The 22,816-nt window shown below is 32.8% G+C and overlaps 1 protein-coding gene across 1 annotated transcript; it reads left to right on the top strand.

Annotated features, from left to right (window-relative positions):
• The first annotated feature begins 2,663 nt into the window (after positions 1 to 2,663).
• Positions 2,664 to 21,170, top strand: LOC129958635 (uncharacterized). The gene is made up of 2 exons (XM_056071234.1): positions 2,664 to 3,068; positions 20,116 to 21,170. The coding sequence occupies exons 1-2, from the start codon at positions 2,915 to 2,917 to the stop codon at positions 20,637 to 20,639; spliced, it is 678 nt and encodes a 225-aa protein (XP_055927209.1). The 5' UTR covers positions 2,664 to 2,914; the 3' UTR covers positions 20,640 to 21,170.
• The last annotated feature ends 1,646 nt before the right edge of the window (positions 21,171 to 22,816 follow it).

The raw sequence follows: 22,816 nt of genomic DNA, 5'->3' as shown, positions 1-22,816 counted from the left end.
CTTTTATATATTACCAAAACTAATTTTAGCCACATGACAAGTGACATAAAAGTATAATTTATTTTACATATTCTAAGTGATTCATAAGAAAATAATGAATCAGTTAAAGAGAAAATCTATTCATTGTTATATTGTCAGTTCTTTAGAGTGATAACTAATATCACAGAGTGTCTGTTTAGTATAGTTGAAAACTTATAAACGATGCAATTAGCAGAGGCATACATAGTAAACACTGTGACTTCATTTCTAAAGCGTTATTTGAATTCCATTTGCTTGCCCTAATCGACCTTCATAGAAATATGCGATTAAGTAGATAATATGCTGTCTTAACAGTTCTTTTGGATCTCTGACCAGACGGTTATTGACGATAATACAGGTTTTATCTTTTTAGAATGACATCGCCACATGTGATTTGGTCAGTAACTTTTACTAACGTATATTTGAAGGCAAATAACAGGGAATAAGGGAAAGGAATGATCTGTAAGCAGGGACAGCGTTATCAAGTGGCCTTGAACAATATCACAAAAATTCTTCTCGTGGCAAAAAAAAGAAAAAAAAAGAAGGGAATGCATTAGATATCGGTCGCTATTTAATGCTCGGCAACTCAGAAGAATTCAAATGCTAAACTGCGCAGAAATATACAATGTGAATTTTTAGATGATAAAATACTAACATGTACTGCATAAGTTTACGAATGTTTTTGAACGTTTTTGTAAAGGATTTCAAATATTAAGATATCTTAGATATCCATTAATAACTTAACATGCGTTTCTTTAAACGTTTGCAGTAAAATAGAAAATTATAAATCTAGATTTAAAGCCTTTATAGAGATTGAACAAGAAACTTAATTTTAATTACCATAAAATATTTTTGAACCCATAATTGATTGGAATATAATTTTATTTCATGTTCTGTTACGTATAAATATTTTTTTTTGTGTGTTTTTTTTTGTCATTAATTGTTTTTATGTGTATTTTCTTCACTTACATTTATTTTATTTTGTTATCCCTTTTTTTAACATATCGCTTTTAAACTTAATTCTTTTTCTGCAGTGTGCATTTGCCAACAAACAAATAAATAAAAATCTGAATTATAGATTTTTGATACGCAATTCCACAAAATGTTGAATTCAAAATCATAAGAGGAATTTATCGGTTTCAGAATCAAAGTACGAATTTTAAGAATAATCATTGAATACACACTTAGAACATTGGAAATTCTTATTTTTAAGTAGAAATTATGATTTTAAAGATGTTCTTAGAAGCGACCCTCTGTCAGCTTATTTGAAATTAAATTAATAGATCTCTGTTTTGAGGCTAGAAGATTTTCCGTAACTCGAAGAGAAGTCCGTCATTTCTTCTTTAAAATTTGGCTACTTCTAATTAAATTTATTGAAATACAAAATAATAGTAACGAAGGTTTAGTTTCTCAAAAAACTTTCGAGTTATTACAGAAAATTTGAAATTAGTGCTATTAATATATTGCTATTTAATTTATTCATTAATGGAAGTTAATCTAAACGATAATTAAGGCAGAACCACACTGCTATGGAAATGGTTAGTTATTGTTACATTGCACACATAATATTAACTTCGAACCGCACGAATAATATGGAATTTATTATTTAACTGTAAGAAATATTTTCTTGCGGAATGAGATATAATATCTATGGTTTCTTACGCGTTTAATAATTTTTTGATTCACATTTACTCACTTTTCAGCTGAGAGTTTTATTTCATTGGCCTCTGAAAGCTTAAAGGGGATCTGAATATCTCAAACATATGAATTTGTCCTTTGCATTGTCCTCTAACTCTTTCTAAGGGACTAATCCTCAGTGAATTTCTCACGTATCAGTCTATTTCACTTTTATTTTAGCATTCATTTCCTACTTATCAAAAGCATTTACATTAAATATCTTTTTAAAATATAAAATCGTATTTCAACATTCCTACAATGTTTTTAAGAATTTAATCAAAATTAGGAATCTTATAGCATTAAAATCTTTCAATGCTTTGATTTTAATTTAATTTTTATCTTTTAATTCCTACATTACCTTTTAGAACCCATTTGAAATATAGCAAAGTAGAACCTCCCTTCCCGTTCGTCTAATTACAAGATTCTGCTTTAAAACAATCAAATATCAAAACCCCTTTGCATCCTATTATCCCCATTCATTAACCTTGTAATAAAATAAAAAAGGAGCTCAATTATCCAGGCTTATATTGCCATTTCCCAAATCAAGACAAAATATATTATACAACATAACAATGAACTTAAACGGATCCACGACATAAATTTCCACGAAACGTTTTATGGCGCTCCTGAGGTATTTCTGTTAGAGAAGAGCTTTCTTCGGCTATTTGAATAATTCATAGGATAACAAAACACGCCAAAAACTAAAACAACGGTGATAACAAGACCATTGGATTTATTCTGAATTCTTTTTTCTTTCCGCGAAAACTGGCATACGTCCAGAGAGCCACATTATTATTGTTATGTTTAATATTTTTTTAACATTCTCGTGTAGTTATGTCGAACTTCCGAGTCGGTACCCGTTAACCACCTCTAACGACTGCTTTGCAACCACCTGATAGCAGCGGCGGAAGCCAAAATAAATGGGAAAAATCGATATCATAGAGGGGGCTTTATACGTTACATACACGCATCTCATTGGGGAACAGCACTCATTTCGACCAACTAGACCGATCGCATCACTACTGCTGGTTTCGGTACTGGAAAGTTCTTCGCTTCGGACGTAACTTAGAGAGCCAATCAGAATAGATCATTGCCGGGACTTAGTCACTCCGGAATTTAAAAGGGCTCCGTGAACTTGGACAGTATCTTATTCGTGTCTACTGTGAAGTGTGAATAGTTCCTTTCTTGGCTGTTCTTCGAGTTATTCAAGGAATCTAAAATGGGGTGTTCCAATACCAAAGCTTTTCCTGCAGGAGCTGGCATGGATAATAACGGGCCTTTGACAAATGCGATGAATACTTTGAGTACCGTTGACCCATCGCAAGTGAAAGAGGAAGGAGAAAAGCTAATAAATCAAGCGCAGGAAGTAATAGGCAAGTATTACTTGTTTCTTTAAAAAAAATATACGTGACTTACGATTATCACGAAGTGCTGATATTTTTTAAATGAATAGATACATAGTTAATATAAAACGTGTTCTTTTTTTTAATAACAATTGCTTCAGAATTCGGATGTAAAAGGATTCATTTGTGAATTTATAGCATACTTAAATTTTTGTGCCTTTTCATTTTGATGCGTTTGTTCTTGATGAATTTGAATTGGTTTATAATCATTTGATCTACATTGTATTAAAGGATATATATTTGATGTATCCTTTTCTATTTTTCCGAAGATTTTATCTTGACTTCAGAACTCAATTATGAAGCAAAATTCAAGGTTGTGAAAATTATGGTGACAAATTGACAATTTAACTTGAAACGGAATAGCTTTATTTGATTAAAACAACTACGACTTCCGTAATTAAACTGAATGCAATTTAACATTAAACTTGAGTATTTTGGTTATGAATTGTTCATTTAAAGAAATTATCCTAGTTTTAACGAAAGCTAAAAATTTAAATACTTCCGAAACTTTAGCTTTAGTAAATAGAACATGCGGATCTTTAAAGACAAGCCACATCTTTAAAGGCGTACTTGCATATCTTCTTAACTATATATTTATGAATTTATACGAGTTTTTTATACTCGCTATCTTATTTTTATTTTAGAATTTTTTTAAAGATTGTTTTACTAAAATTTGATGTTCGCTCAATTCTTTTTGTTGAGCGGAAAATTTTTTAAATCCTCTTTGTAGAACAAATGCAAACTTAAACTGGTTTTTTTTCTTTGCAATATTGAGCTAATTTTGTTTTTAAGATTCTTGGAACCATTTTCTTTAGTTGTGTAATAACATCCGAGGTTTTTCGCAGTTGTTGAATTTGTCACTTGAACTTTCCATCCGTCTATATTAATTCTATACGTTCAACTGTTCAGATTTTTAGTTTCATAATATCAAAATGCATATTTCGTCGTTTAATATAACATTTTTCTACAGTCCCATACTAGTGGTTAGCGACTTGTAAGGCTTCCGAGCAATTTAAAAATGAAGTAAGGTCATTTACACTCAAACATTAAGATACTCCTTGCAAATTCGGGAAAGTCCTAAAATCTTGGGAAAGCTTTGGAGTATTTTTCTTTTGTTCCTGAATACTGTACAGATAAATTATCTTAATTTTGAATCATTCGCTGTAAATAATATTCCCAGATTTTAAATTTGTTTTCGAAATCCAAAATTGAATGAGTGAGAAGACGTGCAATAAAAAAAATTGATCTTTTTACTTAAAGAATAGCAATCGCTACTCGACTAGTCTTTCTTAGGTGCGCATTAAAGCGACAAATGCATTTTTATTTTTTCGAGTTGTCTTGGTTCATCTTGAGCCTTAATTATCATCAAGGAAAGCGGAAAGTATATGAAGTGACCTTGAAATGTTAGTCAAAATTGATTATGGTTAAACTTAAGGACTGTATGTACACGGACTAAAATTTAAAACAAAACGAATACATTTTTTTTAATTATCAGCTTTAAGAATAGTAGCTGAATAATGAGAAAAATGAGGGAGAGTATCTAAAGAGCCTCTTGTTGTGTATCGATACATTTCTATGTGAATAATAAGTCATCGTAGTTAAAAATGTATATTCTTAATACAATACGGCTTTTTTGCATATCAGTTATTTGTCATGCAACAGTTTGCAAATCCTCTTATTTTAATATCGTATCACAAATATTTAAGATTCCCTTCTTTTAAGGTCTAAACAGTTAGCATATCCTAACAAAGTAGGAACTTAGTATCTGACATAGAACCAGATATTGGACGTGGTATTGATGAGTATATTTTTTTTTTCTGATTGTTTAGCTGCCTGTTTGTCCATCGCATGGATATATTGCTCAGTCCATCTACAGAGCTTTATGAGCCTCTAATTTAACACATGCAACCGTAAAAAATTCAAATGCTTAAATATTTAGAGTTTCATTGAATAGTTTTATATCGCGGTAGAGGTTTAAATTTTTTTGCTAGTTCTCTCGATTTAGGAGTTTAATGAGAATTTTACGTTGAAATGCACAAATTTTTTCCAATAGTGAAATGACCAATTTCAAGCCCAGTTTTTTTAAAAGAATTTTGTTGCATGACATCTTAAAAATTAGTACATATATTAGCTGACAGAAGCTTGCAAATTTAAATGGTAGTAGCTTTATTACTCAACTCTTCGAATAATAGCGAAGTGCACTTAAGATTAAATAATGTGAAGAAAATTGTAAACATAGTTTTGGAATAACTTTTAGTAATAGTTTAAGAAGAATGGGTTTTATCTAATCATTGTGCATATTTCTTCTCCGGCTTATAGATATCAAAAGTCTTTACAGGAAACGCGTAAGATTCTGCTTCCAAAAAATTTAATGATTGTTTGTACAGTCAATATTTCGTAGAAAAATTAGTCTGTTTTGGATGGAACGTGCTACATGTTCATTATTAAAAGATGCATATTATTCAGTGCTTGCCACAAAAACGGCACTAAATGAATGCAAATCCATTCTTTCCCACTTCTGAGCCCAGCGAAAAGAAAAGGGTACTAATTGAAGTAATCTCAAACTTTCGGAAGATTAAATTTATGTTGAAAACGGCTGGAAGACTCGTGAATCTTCTCGCTTTATGGGCATACACTGTGTTCGGTATTTCAAAATAACTAGGTGGAAGAATAAAAGTAAACTGTAGAAGCGTTTATTTTTTGATACGAATCTAATATCGAATCCCCCATCACCGAAAAATTTGACCTTCATGTCGTTGCTCTCATCGAATAATTTGTATGTTTTTAGAAGATGCTGTAAAATTAAGGTACACAAAAAAATTCATTTGCATTTATTTGCTAACTTCCTAAATGTAAAAATGTATTCCATGAATCGACTTCCTAAAATGTAATAGCAGCGCACAAATTGGAATCGTAGTCAAAGTTCTATCGAACGCGAAATTGGCCTTACGATGTCGAACATTTTGCTATTCATCAGATATTTCATTTAATGAAGTATTTAAAGGCCACGTTGAAGAGCTCGTTCGCGCTACCGAGAATAAAACTTTTACATCCAGCTTTAAGTGTTCTAGTTTTATCTAAATGTCTCATCTCTTCCATTTTGTAGAACATTAAAAATCCAAGTGGCTGAACTGGAAATATAAGAGGAATAGGGTAGTGAAGATTTAAGAGTAAATATTTGTATCTATATTAAGGGAACGATTTTAAATCGAATACAGGGAGAGGAAATACCATGAATCTGATTCTGATGGCTAGTGTGGCAATTCTAAATTATCTGTTAACACGTTAAACAGCATGTCAGTCATCGATGACTCATGCCGAACATTCCGTCCGGGCCGCATCGATCACTGGTGACTGACAGCATAAAATACGGAATAAAGCACAGATTTTATCGTTAAATGTGCTTAAACTTTTCGTATCAAAATATTTTAATGGGTTTCATTAAAATACGGTAAACATCTTGTCTGCAAGATGAATCTGAACAGCGGAGGAGAATGCGGGGCAAATGGAAAGGAAAGCAGTGTAGGTTTGGTTTTAAATGTTAAATTATAACTTCTTGACAATAGCCAACTTTCAATTTTTTTTTTTGTTTTTTTTTTTTTTTTTTAGAATATTAAAAACCTAAATAGAAAAATTCTCAAATGGCGTTAAATTTCTGTCACGAGTTTCTTGTACATTTTAAGTCTTAACGGCGTAGTTTGAGATCAGAGGTAAAACCTTTAATGTTGAGAATTTCCGCATTTATGTTAACATTCAAAATATAGTTACGAAATGACAAACTATTAAATTCTGTTCTATTTTAAACTGAAATCGAATTTGAAATCTGTCTGAAACACTGTTGTCCATTTCTCTTTACAGTGGAACCATATCTATGAACGCGAAATGATACGTCGTATGTAAGCAAAATTTCTGCGTTAACTCATTTATAGCTGAAAAACATTGCTTATTTTTACTTCGATTGTATTTCAAATTCAGATAAATATCATTTTTTGTTATTTAATACTTCTGAAATAACGCCATTCAAAATGTGAAACTTCAATTACTTGTTCGATGCCTTCGAAATTTCTTTGTCTAACTTCCCGATTACAGCAGTGTTAGCCAAAATAAAAGTAAAATGCTGATATTAAATAAGTGATGTGGAAGAAAAAAATGAAGTTAATTTTTAAAAATTAATTCGATACCCTTGATATAGTATATTTTTTAAAAAAAGCCATAAAACCTAAAGTAATATAAATTTTCATGACCATTAAAATGAATCTAAAGATATTTAGGTATTTTTTGAAAAATAATGCAGTTGCTTCTGTCTTTTAGAGGAAGGAAAAAAACTTCTCTAAACAGGAAGAGGTATATCCATATTTATCTTCCTGTTTAACCCTCTTGACGCAAGAATTAACTACTTAATAAGATGACTCATACTGTACATTTAATTTCTACAATATAACGGGAGATATTGAAGTACTTCTGATTTTTTGCATTTTAAGTGACTACTTTCCCTTATTTGCAGACTTAAAACTAAATTCTGCAATTCGATGCGCTTGTTACGTCATTATATGAGAAAGCGTTATCATTGGAATCTGCTCCATTACAGCTTAGTCCATCCTTATGAGATAATGTCGTTGCCATTTCTTGGTTGTCGAAGCTCGTCAAGCTGTAGTAGCTTAATAGTAAGTTCTAAGTATTAGAATCGGAGGGTTCTCGTCTCGAAATCGAATAGCGCTCAAAAGATCCACCTTTGTGGGCTTGATGCACTTTGAATTTGACATGGAGGTTTAAGAGTCGCCCGGTTTGGTTTGCCCAGAAGTTTGTCGAGGGTTCTGTTGGCACGGGTGTCGTTCTCATTCGAACCAAGTCCATAATTATAACGTCCTTCCCAAAATAGCCTCGATGATTTTCAAAAATGATATTAATATTTCTTTAATCTCAATTGTTTGTGTAATCAAATCTTGCAAGATAAAACATCTGTATAAAACTTGAGTACATTTTTTGAGGCATGTTTTTTTAAGATTAATGGTACTCGCTACCCACTAGTATCTCATGATAGAGAAAACTGAGGATTTTTTTTTCGTTAAATGTAAGTATTGAAATTGCAGATACAAGAGAGCTAAAATTTTCAAGAAAACTATTTTTGGTGTGTCGGTTGGTTTGGGAACATAGTAATTCAAACGTAACGAGCTGAAATGAAATTTGGTAACTTTCATATTAAAATTTTCATGAAATTCTGGACCAAGTCCGCCAACATTTTTGTCTGTCGTTTTGTATATTTGAACGCGATAATTTAAAAATGCTACAAGCTAAAGAATGTTGACGTTTTCTTCATTTGTTCTGTATCGCTTATATCCATAAAGTTCCAAAATCCATCTTGGACTCTTGTCCCAAACAAATTTTATACAAAATGCGATGTTTTGTTGAAATATATAGAAAAGTTGAGGGGTAGAACTCTCATTAGTTTTCATCTTGAGATGATGTTGATAGAAACGGAATGTCGAATAACTAATGAATTCCTTATTCAGTAGCACTTCCTTACATAATTTAATCTTGAATAGGGCTTCGGTTTAGTTTAGATATTCTTTTTGCAATTTGTAAGTGTATATCTAGACTTGGAACTATCTCAAACCAAGGGCAGTTTCTTATGTTCCGAACAATGTAACTGTCAACTCAACTACCAATCATTTTCCTCCTTCTTAACACTATGGCGACCACGCGTCCTATCGGGATTCTTTTTTTGGCGCCTGTAGGGCTGGTTTAGATCATGTTGGTTATCTAGGATCGTAGTGTTAGAGTGCGCCTTTTAGAAATTGCGTTTCGAAAAATTAATGGTAAATTTAGAACATAGTTAAATTTTTTATTTTTCTCGTATATGAAGTATACAAAGAAAGTATCGTAATCGTCAAAATCCGATCTCGAGATTTGAGGAATCTCCACGATTTAGACCTCAGCTCGGAAAACAGATTTTTGGCATTATGTATATCTGTTTGTGAACACAACTCAAACACTTTGAGCTAAACTAATGAAATTTGATGTAGACTTGCTTGTAGATTTTTGTCAAGTTTTGAACGAAATCCATTTAGCAAGCCTGTCTAGCTGTCTGTTCAAGTACAAATGAACGCAACTACAAAACAAAGAACCAGACTATTGAAATTTGGTATTCAAGTTTAAATCTAAAATGTAGGTCCTTTATTTAAAATCTAAATCCATCAAAGGGTTTGACAGTCTGTCAACCTGTAGTTATGCATGCAAACGCGATCACTCAAACATTAAGTGTAATTTAGCCTGTGATCTTATGACTACAAAAGTGTATCAAAATTTGATTTCATTTGTAAAAAAAAGTCAAATACATATTCGATATTCTGACGCGTATTGTGATTTTACAGCGGTTAATCGCCAAAAATTTCAGGCTAGATTCTGTAAAAAACGCTAGATTCACGGCAAAGATAATCTTTAACTATTTCTCGCGAATAGTGCACGAATATCCTAATCTCTTAAAACATACAACTAGCATGCTTGAAAATAAAAAATAAAAAAATCTGAGTACTCGCCGTGTTCGCGACCTTGAACAAGGTTCACAATTTTATACGGAAAAGGGGACAATTTTTTATTAGGGAATACGAGAGAATTTCGGGAAGACCATTTCATCTGGTTTTCTTCTATATAGCTTCAACAAAAATGAAGAAAATTGGTTCTTGCACAGTTTAATTGATTGCACGATCGTCTGTACGATCTATCGATATTATGCGATTCTATAGCCAACAGATTTAATTTTGGAAATTGAAAATCAATTCTTTAGTAATGAGGGAACTTGAGTAAACGTACATTTAAAATACAAGTTTCACGCATAAATAGATTTTTATTTTAGGATTTCAAATGGCACAAATTAGATTTTAAAGTTTGAAGACCGTTTAATCAGACATCGAAGCTATTTATATAATTGGTTTAAAATTAAGGTAGGTCTTGGAAATAAACATGCTAGCAAATTGTTTACTTATCCGCATTTGGCGGTCATATTTTTTCTCTTGGTGCGCAAGTCATTGAACTAGGTTTTTGTTTACTTGGCAACGAGCGTATTTGCATATTCTTTATCAGTTTATCTGGGAATACAGTATCTTAGTCATCTTGCTATAGTCATCCAGGAAATGAGACGCCTGTTGAGTTCCCATTTCGTCATATGCCCTTTATTATGCATCACACTATATTAAGGATGACTAAGGTATTATATAACGAATATGCGTTCCTGACGTGGTCTTGGCAATTAATATAAGGCATGTGCATTTTATTTATAGTTTTAAATAAGTGTCATTAATATTAATGATTATCCTTGTTTCGATTTTCTTTAGCTCTTGAAGTAAAAATGTAAATTTTTGATTGTTTCACTTTTTCAGATCTTTGAGCAAAATGTTACTATCGATGCAGAACAAATAAATTCAGATCTCGTGAAACGCGTGTGATGAGAACAATGGGGAGGTCTTTACATTAATTAATCGTATGAAAATAAAATTTTTAATCTTTATATATATAAAAGTAAAGCTTTTAAATATAAATGTCTTATTACTGGCATAGAACTCGTTATATGCACTTGTTAACTACAATGCTACTATAATTTTCTTCCAGAATTTTTAAGTTGATGTTTATTATGAATGTTCAACAGCTGATGCCATGCTTAAATTCAAATTCCTGTCCTTTCAAAAACTTTCTTAACTTAAAAATGTTTTGCTCGTTTTGACACTACACAACTGCCGTTTTAAGATTTTGGCGTGGCATATTAATTATTTGGGAAATCTTTATTAAAAATTTCCATCTTAAATTTTAAACTATAATTCCCATCCGAAGTAAAATCTATCGTGTTACAGAAGGGTGAGTTAATTTCTGAAATGTAATGGTACCTCTTCCTAGTACTCTCGTCTGTCAATATATCAGTTGAATTAAACGAATGTATAGATATATCGTGGTTGAAAAAATATAAAACTCGAATATCTTTCACTTGTTATTTCTGCGTTCGTTTTTTGTGTGAGCGATCATAATCTCCTTAGCTATTGATATTTCACTTTTTATGCTAAATGGTGCTTATTAAAACTGAGTACAAATTAATTCAATTTGTTGATGAATTGAGTGTCTTTCTCATGTTGTCGCTTAGCCTCGCATCATGCAAATGCCTAGAATGCAACTGAAATCGAAATGTAAAAGTGATTGGCGGCGGGTGAACAAATCTTGAAGAGGCAAATGCCGTGAAAAATACGATATTCTCCAATCAACTTATTAAATGCAAAGAGCTATTCGGAGCCATTTGAGTTTTCTTTACCTTCAATCGGGTGATGCCGATCTTCTGATGGGTTTGTCAGAAGATTTGCCAAGGGATTGAAACAAATGCGTAACATATAAAAGAACTTGATTAAACGTACAAAAAAAATCTATGTACGCAATCAAATACAGCTAAGTACAAGAGAACTTGTGGCTCCAAAATCTGGTATTTTAATTGATATGGACTCAACTGGATTTTGATCTTTTTTCATAATCAAAATTTTTAAACTAAGTAAACAAGAATTACAAATCGAGAATTTATTCAAAAAGTTTTTCTTTGAGGATTTTAGAATGTAAATTTTAATTTCCGGCATTGAAATGGATGAATCTCTAAACTCAAAATATCTGCAAGTAGATTATTTAGATCGAGAAGCTTAAGCCGTTTATTTTGGGTACTTATTCGATTTATAACCGATGGAGATAGATTTTAGATTTAATCGGAAATTAAACTTTTTAGCTAAAATCGGATATTTCACTCCTCTTATAATAGCTATTTATGATTCTTAAGAAACTGAATAAATGCTGGGCAGTAATACTTCTTATAGTTGATTTTGACAGTAAAATTGAAATTCTCTTTTGACGAGAGGACGTTCAATTGCAATAAGCGAGTTTAATTATGTCGGTTACCATCTAATGGTTGAAGTGCTGTTTTACAAGCTTCCAGGTTCTTGAGATCAATTTCCGGTCTTAGAAAGTATATTCTTAATTTTTTGAGATCTACGAGATATTCGAAAGGTCTTGAAAATTACCTAGGCACACGGCAGCAGTTTTTCTTTACACCAAGCGACACGATCATGCCTTTTTTTTTTTCTAGTTTAGGCAGAATCCAAACGGATAAATCGAGTGAAGCAATATAGTTAAACCAAGTCGGTATTGGATCAATTTAAAATGTAACGAATCCTTTCAGCATTAACCGGAATTACGCGATCGTTTTACGAAACTCCACCAGCTGAAATGGCAATCGTTAGTGTTCAGGTTACTTACACGCAAAATCATCCAGTTTGTTTTTGGTATTCTGGGTGAAAATTTAATTCGCTGCGCGGCTTCAGAAACGCGAGTGATGCTCCAGTGTGAAAACGAAGAGTTTCAGTATAATGTCAATCATCGATAAATCGATCTAACGGAGTGGCATTAAGCTTTGTGAGCACAGCATTGTTTAACATCGACCAGCGAGATCTTCAAAAATCGTACCGGCAAGCTGGAATGCAATGGTAAATTTTTTTTTTGTCCTTCGATTCAAGGAAGAGTTATCCCTTTTCATCATTTCTCTCTAATTTAAAGGCAAGAACTAGGAGGATGAAAGAAAATGTAACTCTTGATAATTTCCCATAGGAGGAAAAGCCGTTGAAGTTATGGGCTGAGAAATTATATTCCACCTCTAGCTTCTAAGCAACTGTACCTATTGTAAATTTTTTCGATACAGAAGTCATTCGTTAAGAGAATTCGTCTAGTTTGAATTAACCTTCTCTCTTCAATATCAAGAAAATTAGAGAAGTAAGAAAAATAACTTCCTTTGAATTTGAGGATCTATCTACGAATTTAACAGATTTTTTACCTCCTTTCAGATCACTTGCCTGCTTAATCAAAATTATACTAGTCAATGTGTTACGGACAAAGCTATTGTATACAAGTTTGAAGAAGGGTATCTTTGAGCTATAGCGACTGTAATAACGGCACTGAAATTTCTCCTCTGAGTCGATTCATGGGAATAATTTCAATCAATTATATTATTATAAGGAATTGTTTCACTTAGAAGTTTACTTTTCGTTTCGGTTAAATCGAATTTTCATCTTTCAAAGAAAATTGTTTTTAATCTTGCAACAATACAAGGTCTTTCCCAAAGAATTTCCGATATATTCAGCTGCTTTCAGTATTGGGTTTGCTTTCAACATCTCAAAGATGTTTAAAGGATAGTGGGAGCACTTTGGATATATACTTCAAGCACGTTTTCTGAGACTGGTTTCTACTCTTAATTTGAGCACTACTGGGCTTTGATCTTGTTCATTCCGATTTCTTTAATTTTCTTTTCGAATGCTGAGAGAATACGAGAGCAGTTTATTACTTCGCGATTAGAATCGCGTCTAGATATGGAATTGAAGATATAATTCCTGTAGGCTCTGTTTTGCAGAAAATCTTCTAACAGTTTAGAATGGTTTCCTTCAAATATGCACAAATGTGCTTACAATACGATCAAAAACAATGAATTTGTAGAGCCTTATTTCATTAGCTCTGCCAAAGTTTTAATCGTTTCTGGAAAAGTAGGCATTTCATGGAATTAGGTCTTGACAAACGGATCGAGAAGTCGAAAGATTTCTGGGGTGGGACGATCTTAATAGCAATAGAATGGAGTTTCTTGGACCATGGAAAGCGTCAAAGCAACCTTGAGTTCACGCATTTCTCAGGTGTCTAATTCATTTCAGTCTGCCACTTGAATACCGTTGCACGCAATCGCGCAGTCACGGAATACCTAATGTTTTCAGTTTAATTTTGCATAAAACTTCTCACGCATGTTTTTTCATGGTTAGAGAATTTTCACGATCAGTTATTTCAAGAGTAAATTGTTTTTTCTGGTTTGTATGCAATTTATGTTTTTTCGTCCAGCGTGGGCGTCGATCTCATTTTTCTGATATGTGATGAACAAATGGAAATTTCTTTCTGCTTAAAACCTTACAAGGCAGCCATTTGTAGCATTTTCCTTCAGCCACTGCATCACAGAATGGAATTTTAAGCCATTTTTATCCTTAAATAAAATGAATGCATGAAATTCTTATCCGGGATGGTTAACATGTTACCTTCTAATGCGACATGGAAGTAGAGGGGAGTCCCGACTCGGGTATCGTTCTTTTGCTATGAACACGATTCAAAACTTACGATAAATTAATCGAATCTGATCAGGCTGATATTACGAAAAAAAGTTAGCAATAATTGAGTTAAAAGTTTAGGGGTGCCTTGATAAAAAAAAAAAAAAATACTGAAACGAAGAACAAACGCTGTTTGGCAGAGTAATATATATGAATGACGTTATTACAATAAAAGGAGCACGTTATGCCTCTGATCAGAGATTTTCTCGAAAGAATTCAATTCCAAACAGCGTTATTGCGTTAAGTTATGGCTGTGACAAAACGTAACGCATTTCTTTTGCATCTCGCAAATGTTCTTTCAAAATGTTCTAGTTCATATATTTGTAATAGAATCGTAAAAGAACTTCTAGGCATTTCATATATCTTTCATATATATAGAAATTGGGGGGAAAAAAACCCTTCAGCGATGAATGAGGAAAAATAGTGCATTCCAAAACTAATCAAACAACCGTTTCTAAACTATCGACACTTTTATTCTTCGACGATTGCAGTAAGGTCATTACTCCAGTTTTCGTCGCTTTTTAAACAAGTCGAGATTTTTTTTTTTTTCTTTTTTCAGAAACCATTGGTCTATTAATGGCAGGTTTTGCTTTCTCATCTCGTTGAACCTTCTTGTGCTATCTTAGCCAACATTATTTACTGCACCTTTAAATCTTTTTCTTTTGTCATTAAATTCGCTTTTTTCCCAATCGTCTACAATCTACCTCAAGGAATTGACTTTTGCCGAAATATTTTTAGCAACATCAACTTGTTTCAGTCCTCGATCAAATTCCGAAATTTTATTATTCTCCAAATGCTAATGGTTTAACACGTTCAATACCATGGCTGAAGCCTGATATTCGGACCATCTATTTAATTAGATTACCCTTTCTTTACTATAATTAAGGGATAACAAAGAAAGGGTAATCTAATTAGAAGATTCGGTACTTCTAGAAATTAGGTGTTGATGTTCATGGCAGTGAAGGTGAAGTGATGACCAAACGTGAACATTGAAAGCCGAACTACAAGAGAAGAGTGATCTGTCTAAAGTGATTGGTGTTTAAGCTACGAATAAAAAGATTTGACAATGGTCACTTGAAGAAAGAGGTAGCCCTTGTTCTAAAATCGGTTAGACTAACGGCTTCTGTAAAGACTTATGCCTATTTACTTTGTGTAGAGCTTTTCCCTCACAATAGCGATACCCATAGATCCTGAAAATCTAAGTGATGGATTGGGTCGTGAAAGCATACCAAGAACCAACAGAGGAGGAAATGTAAGAAACGGACGTTTTATGGACTGACAATATACGATTTGTTTCCTATATAACAAACACTTGTGCAAATTTGAATCATTATCCCTCACCTTCCCTAATCCCCTTATTACAATACAGCCAAAGCAAAGAGCCAACACCTAAAATCGAAGGAACAGTTTTCGTTATCTTGCTTTCAGGATAATGGGGGGGGGGGAGGGTCGTTTCCCAAGGGAAAAATCCTATTTAATGTGCTTATCAGCTTTCTATAAAGGGAAAAATCATCCCTATCAGATTATCGCTCTAAGCAGGTACGCAATAAGAACTTCGCCGGAACCAAAGGGGAAATATCGCGATGGACAGGTTTCATTGTATACACAGTGTAATCAGGAAAGTCCTTTTAAAAGCCTTTTTAAATTCAAAATGGTGCCTCGTATAGCCAAGGAAGTAACATGTACCTAATAGTAAAGTGACTAGGCTGAAATTCGTTGTTACAATATTTGGAATGGTGAGAAAATAAAGTTATAAAAATATTAATCTTTGAATTTTTGGCGATAAAACTTTCATGAGTAAAATCGCTGTTTTGCATATGAAAATGGTTGCAGTAGAAAAATTTTACATAAACAAATGGGTATAGATAAGTTAGCTAAATAACTACTACAAAATACCCAAGATGGGGGTTGGGCTTATCCACATAAATGGTTTGTTCATGGAGATATAAATACAATTTTTCAATTTTAACAGATGCTGATATCTGAATATTGCAGTGTAATTTAATTTCTTTTGTATCGGGATAAGCTGTTTATTTCACGACGGACCGTTTTCTTCCTAAATGTCAATATTATGAGTTGGGTTTTGTGGGTTGTTTATAAAAGTAAATGGGTATTATAAAGATATTCCGGTACAGGGATAATATAGACTTTAGCTATCGTCATGTTCGATATTATGATCAGAACATTATTCATATGGTTAATTGTCTGATTTAAAGAAAAATGCAACCAGCAAGAGGAAGCATAGACTCTTTAGGGCAGTAGTTTTGTTTTGTTAAAGGCTTTGAAATCTTGCACGTTTCATTGCGGTAAAAGTCGAAGCATGAAACAATCGTGTTAAAATGTATAGGATATTAAGCTATGAATTTTAAATCCCACACAGTACTAGACCACTTCAGATCGAAAATTCTGAAGTGCGGGTGCTGTGATTTGATTGTAACTTATGACTAATTTTTCTTAAAATGCTCTTAATTTACAAGTATCAATGAACAAGATCTCTTCATAGTGGCATGAAAATCAATTACTGCTATGATTAATAGATTTTGAGATACATGAAAAATCATTCATAGTTATAAAACATCTAGCAAGTCTGTTTATTGTTATAACTTCATAAATTTGTTTTGTATGAATTATTTTTTCTAAGGATTAACCCTTTGCCCCCCGAATGGCGACTCTCCCTCGCCACATGATTTAATGCCACAATTCGAGAAGCGACTCTCGCTCACCACTTTGGTGCTGAAATTCGGTGAGCGGTGTTTACCGTCGTTTTTTCTAAAACTCGGCATTCATAAAAACGCTGCGTGTGAGTTAAAAGGCTAATAAAGTGTGTAACTATAAAAATTTTATATGCTAAATTGTGTGTAATCATTTTAAGTTAAGCGTAAGAAATTCACCGAGAACACTACAAAACGTCTCGAATTGATGGTTCGTCCGCGCGAAAAGAACTCAAGGGCAAAGGGTAAAAATTTGTGGAGAAGGATTGTTATACAATCTATAAATTTTATCGACTTGATAGTCAATAGGTTGCTTCAGATATCATGGAAGATTTGAAATAAACTTTTCAGAAATAAAATATACTTTTCAGAAGAATGGCAGTTTTGATCAATACTAGCTATCGGTAATTTTAATAGTAGCTATTAACAATGTGAAGTGCAAATTGGGTTGTCTTGACGACTTGCGATGATAAGCCTTTGAATTTCGTATTAACAATGTGAAGTGCAAATTGGGTTGTCTTGACGACTTGCGATGATAAGCCTTTGAATTTCGTATTTTTCTCTTTCTATGTAGTTACTCCGGCAACCACAGCCAATATTCCTACACGAAAACATCATTCGATATAGAATTATCATTTAATAGCGCATCTAAATCAAGGCTAACTTGAGACTTAGATTGGAAATCGATATTGATTTGCTACAAGATGTTTCTGTTGCAACCGTCTGATTAACATAATACTCAAACTAGTTGAAACATTGTATTTACTATTGTAAATTGTGTTTGGTTGAAGATTAGAAATATTTAACGATTCCTTTTAAGCGAAATTTCAAATCTAGAATTTGGAATGCTTCTTCAGCAAATACTCTGTCCATGAATCTGAAATGTTTTGTAGGATATATTTTGGATGAGTGCTGTTAAATTAATTATTAGTTATAGAAATTTACTTTTCGTTCCCATTAAGCATCGTATCCCAAATTCTGGGGCATGATATTCCAAATAGCTGGGATAACTTATTTTGAGCTCAAAACGTGTTAAATTAGGCTCTCATTGCCATTCTTTATTGTAGTTGAAACTAATTTCGATGAAACGAACTTTCAAACAAATGATTTGATATAAAACTTGCCTATTTATTGTCGCTTTCACTTATTGCTAGATAGGTTGCAGTTGTCTTGTGGTAACCTTTGCTTCAGGAATGGAATCGTGGATTGATCCAAATTTATCAGAATAATATAACTTGCATACTGGAATCTAAAATAGTGAAGCATCTCATTTCATGACTCGTATTTGATATTTAACCTTTTCTCCTGACAAGGAGGTACAATAAATCCTACAATTTATAGTACTTGTACAAAAGCAAAGAGCAAGCATATTTCTTATGAAAAGAATCATCTTTATATCGGCGATGCATATTAAACTAGTAATACTACTAGTTCTTCTGTAATCTGCGGATACGGAAGGATTTCCTTTGAGGCTTTTTATTAATCTTTCAACATAAAGTCTCTGCCTGAAAGCCATTCGAGAAATTTTATTAATCCAATTGCATTCTGCAAAAGTCGAGTACAGCATAACTTGGGCTTCACACTGTGAGATGATTTGTTTAGCTTCAGCACAGAAGTCACTTGTTTGAGAAGTTCAAAGCACAGAAAGATCCCTATTCTTCACACCTCGTCATGAGTCAATAGAAGAGCCCTGATATATTTCCTGATAATCACAATCGTAATGCAAGATTTTTTACAGAATCGAATCTCTAAGTGTTTTATGGTGTGCAGGTTTAATATGGTGAGGTTTGAACCTTTTCCCGTCCGATGTGTCGCGGATGCTTGAGTAGAGGGTTAGCTCCGACTTGAGTTTCGGATCTGACTTCGAGTCAATTAAGTGATCAAATATTTCTTGTTTTGCTTCGGAATGTGAAGTTAAACTAAACCTGCTGCTGGAGCTTGCCTCAAGTTTGAATTTTAATTTCTCTTTACATATAAGTTCCTACTCGAAACTTATTGAATCATTAGTATGTACCTTTCAACCAAATTTCTGTATCCGCTGTATATCTAGAAAACCTCGGATATGCAGACTTAATCTGCAGAAGCATTTAAATATTTCACAAGCCTCGAGAAAACTATTCAGATTTCCTTTTCTGTTGAATACTGAAGTTTTCTTAATGTGAATGTCTTCTCAAATTTGGATATGGAAAACAGCTTGAAGTATCGCTAATTATATGTACACTCGAATCTGTATTATCGGAAAAGAAACTATTTCACTGCTTTCAAATTGCAAATGGTGAATAAACCTGAATGATGAGGGGAAATTTTTTTTCTTTAGTAACCATTATTCTAATAATCTTTCAAGGTTCGTTTAATATAACACTTTCGTATACTTATTCCTAATAGTTGATTAAACTTGAAAACCAGATCCAATTTCAATCGTTTAAGAAATCCGAATGTGTTTAATCTTAAATTCTGGATTAAGTATTTCGATGCAATGATAGATGGCTAGAATGGTTTTTTGTATAGTTTGTCGATTTTCATTAAAAAAATAATTGAGGAGCGTCATTTAAAGTATTTTAAAAACCTTAAAAAAAATAGTCAATTTAAGCGAGAGGGATTATTAGAATTCTCGGGTCATCAACCACAGGACTTCTGTCGGATTTCTCCATGTCAAAATGCAAACCAAGAAAATGAAGAGAGTAGTGAAAAGTTGTTGTATAGACTTGTTCATCAAATCTAGAGTTGCTTAAAAGCAGTTAAATGCATTTGCATAATATGATTGGTCACAAATTGAAATTGACATTCATAAATAAGCACTTAGATCTAAAATATTGTTTAATCCATGACTCTGCATATTGGTTAATGCGATTATAAAAATTAGCGAGTGAAAGTGGATCCTATACGTAAATCTCCCTAGTACGTTTTCAAAATCTACAGCTTTGTAATAGTGACATAGATAAATAGAAGCAAATTTTTGTCAATCCTTAAAGCGCCAATCTTGTGGGAGGGGCTGTGGCAAAGTCTTAATCAAAATTAGCTTTTAAAAAGACTGAAACCGAAATAACGACCAAATCCCAGCTATTCTGAATCGCTGCTTGAGTTATTGGTATACGCAAGTTTTTTGTTTCTTAGTTGTGATCAGAAGTTTCTAACATTCAAATTTTTTTCTAGAAAAATCTGCTGCAGCTGTGGAGAATGTGATGAATGGTAAGAATCCATTTGAGGATACGGATAAGAAGGAAAATGAAGAAAATCCTCCAGCTGAAGCTTCAAGCAAAGTTGAAACGGTACCAGAGGAACCGAGTGCAGAGGAAAAAGCCGAAGTGGAAATTGAGGAAATTCAAGCTGAATCAAAGTCGGAAGAAACTACAACTGAAACAGAGGAGCCAACAGTAGTTACACCTCCACCAGAAAGCACAGAGGAACCATCAAGTGAAAATGCAGAAAATGATTCGCAACCTACAGTGGAAGAAGTCACTGATGTAAAGGAGGAAGAAGTAAGCACCGCAGAAACTTCTGAAATTGCAGCTGAAGAAACTACAGCCGTAGTAGAGGAGCCCTCGACAGAATCTGAAGAAACGGTGGACAAACCTGCCAATGAGGAGACGGATGAGTCTCAGGAAAACAAAGAAGAGACCGAAGTAGCCGAAGAAAAGGAAAGTACCGAGGAAGAACCCAAGGAAACTCCCCAATAATTATTCATTGTTGAGTGTTTATTTTGCATAAATTTTTTTATGCAAACCTTTATTCTTGTACAGCTGAATATTTGTGAAATTGGAATCTTATTCTAAATTTACATTTCTGTACAGTACAGTTTCAATACTGGCATCACTCTTGTATGTATCTTAAAGCATCTGTACGTATCTGTAAATACGATATTTAGTTGTGAAAAATCGTTTTAGTTTAAGCGCTATCAACTCATTTCTTTAGACGCGGCCAAGAATCATTAGTGTAAATGTGTCATCAATTGTCAATCCAACTTAACCCAACCCAACCCAAGGAATGCCATTCTAATCGTACAAAATGTTTGCAAATTTGTTTTCAGGCTTAAGTTATTTGCTCCTTGAAGTTTGAATTTTTATATGTATAAATTTGTTCGCGGAAATCTAGGTGTACTGGAAAATTTATCAAAATACTAAACCAAATTTTAAGATCTTAAAATATTTAATATTTGTATTTTATCGTTTTGTGATTATTTATTAAATTGTGCAATAAATGTTTTTAATGTGCTTAATTTTCCTCCTTTTTTTTCTGTTGGTTCTTGACTAAGTCTCATGCTAAGTTTCTGCGTATTAAATAAGATTTAAGTAATTTGGGAATCAAATGTATATACTGCAAAAGTATTTTAGGAAATGCATCTGCAGTACATTACAAAAGTACTCTTTCTTAGGACTTAGATTGTATCGATAAACTAGCTTTCCACTTCCCTAAAAGCCTATTCAATTTGTATATATTCCTGCTTCAATGCATTTGATATAGCAAAATCGAAATTCATTGAAGGAATTTCGATAGCATGAGTAACCTATATTTTAATACCAAATGAAACTTTAAACGCGAGTTACAAAATTTCTATATCTGCAAGCAATAGATTTGGATTTTAAGCAAGTACTTATGCTTCCTTGGAAAATTATTTTGTTCTTGATATTTGTGTTGTCACCTGTTATTATAGATAATTAATATAAATGGCTTAAATTTCCCAATTCGGATTGCACGTCTCAGAAGTTTGGAAGTCGCAAACCTAACATAAGCCCTGAATATCAGTAAAAAAACAATGTAGATTTTTGAATAGATTAGAGTATTATCCAGATGCTTGTATATTCACTTGCAACGCTGCACTTTCGCACACTATAGTGAAAACGCATTATGAATGCTCATCTTGTACCCCCCCCCCCCTTTCCCCATATATTTAATTATTATACAAAAATTTGAAATGTCTATGCAGAGCCAAAGAACCAAGAAAATGACCTGTAAACGGAACAGAAACGATATTTTCGAGTATTAATCAAAGTGAGTTTGAGTATTAATCAAAGTGAGTTTGAGTATTAATCAAAGTGAGTTTGAGTATTAATCAAAGTGAGTTTGAGTATTAATCAAAGTGAGTTTGAGTATTAATCAAAGTGAGTTTGAGTATTAATCAAAGTGAGTTTGAGTATTAATCAAAGTGAGTTTGAGTATTAATCAAAGTGAGTTTGAGTATTAATCAAAGTGAGTTTGAGTATTAATCAAAGTGAGTTTGAGTATTAATCAAAGTGAGTTTGAGTATTAATCAAAGTGAGTTTGAGTATTAATCAAAGTGAGTTTGAGTATTAATCAAAGTGAGTTTGAGTATTAATCAAAGTGAGTTTGAGTATTAATCAAAGTGAGTTTGAGTATTAAGTACATCATCACTTAAGGTGCGACTAGTTTGAAAAGGTTTGTTCTAATAGGCGAGAGGAGTGGAAGTTGAGCTACGAAAAATAAAGCATTGTTAACCAATATCATGATCAACTTACAATATAAATGACGGTGGATTTTTGAATTTTTGGAGAAAATCGTTTTTAAAAATTTCCCAATTCAGCTGTAGCTTTTTGAAAATGCTTTTTTAAGGCTGAAAGAATCAACTTTATTGAGGACATTTTTTTTTTCAATTTTCTTCTATTTAGTGAAACGGGGAGATTTTTTCAAAACTTTTTCGAAAATGATTTTTACAGCGACTGAACATATACATGTTGGAGTACTTTATTAATGTTTGAAATAATTATTTTCCTGTTGTGATGTTCAACATATTAGAGGTTGGCTGTGATCATCTTTCATACGGAGAGTGTTTCCAAGATTTTTCTTAAAGTTTCATTTCAGGGGGTTAATGTGAAATGAGTCCATACCAACACAAAGC

The sequence above is a fragment of the Argiope bruennichi genome, chromosome X1 (genome assembly GCF_947563725.1).
Source record: "Argiope bruennichi chromosome X1, qqArgBrue1.1, whole genome shotgun sequence".
Taxonomy (NCBI): Eukaryota; Metazoa; Arthropoda; class Arachnida; order Araneae; family Araneidae; genus Argiope; species Argiope bruennichi.
Note: the sequence above shows the minus strand (reverse complement) of the source record. Positions and strands in the feature narration are given on the sequence as shown.

Excerpts from the sequence above, each read along its gene's own strand:
- LOC129958635 (XM_056071234.1), top strand. The coding sequence starts at position 2,915 with ATGGGGTGTTCCAATACCAAAGCTTTTCCTGCAGGAGCTGGCATGGAT. Across the intron at positions 3,069-20,115 it reads TCAAGCGCAGGAAGTAATAG|AAAAATCTGCTGCAGCTGTG; the intron begins GCAAGTATTACT and ends ATTTTTTTCTAG.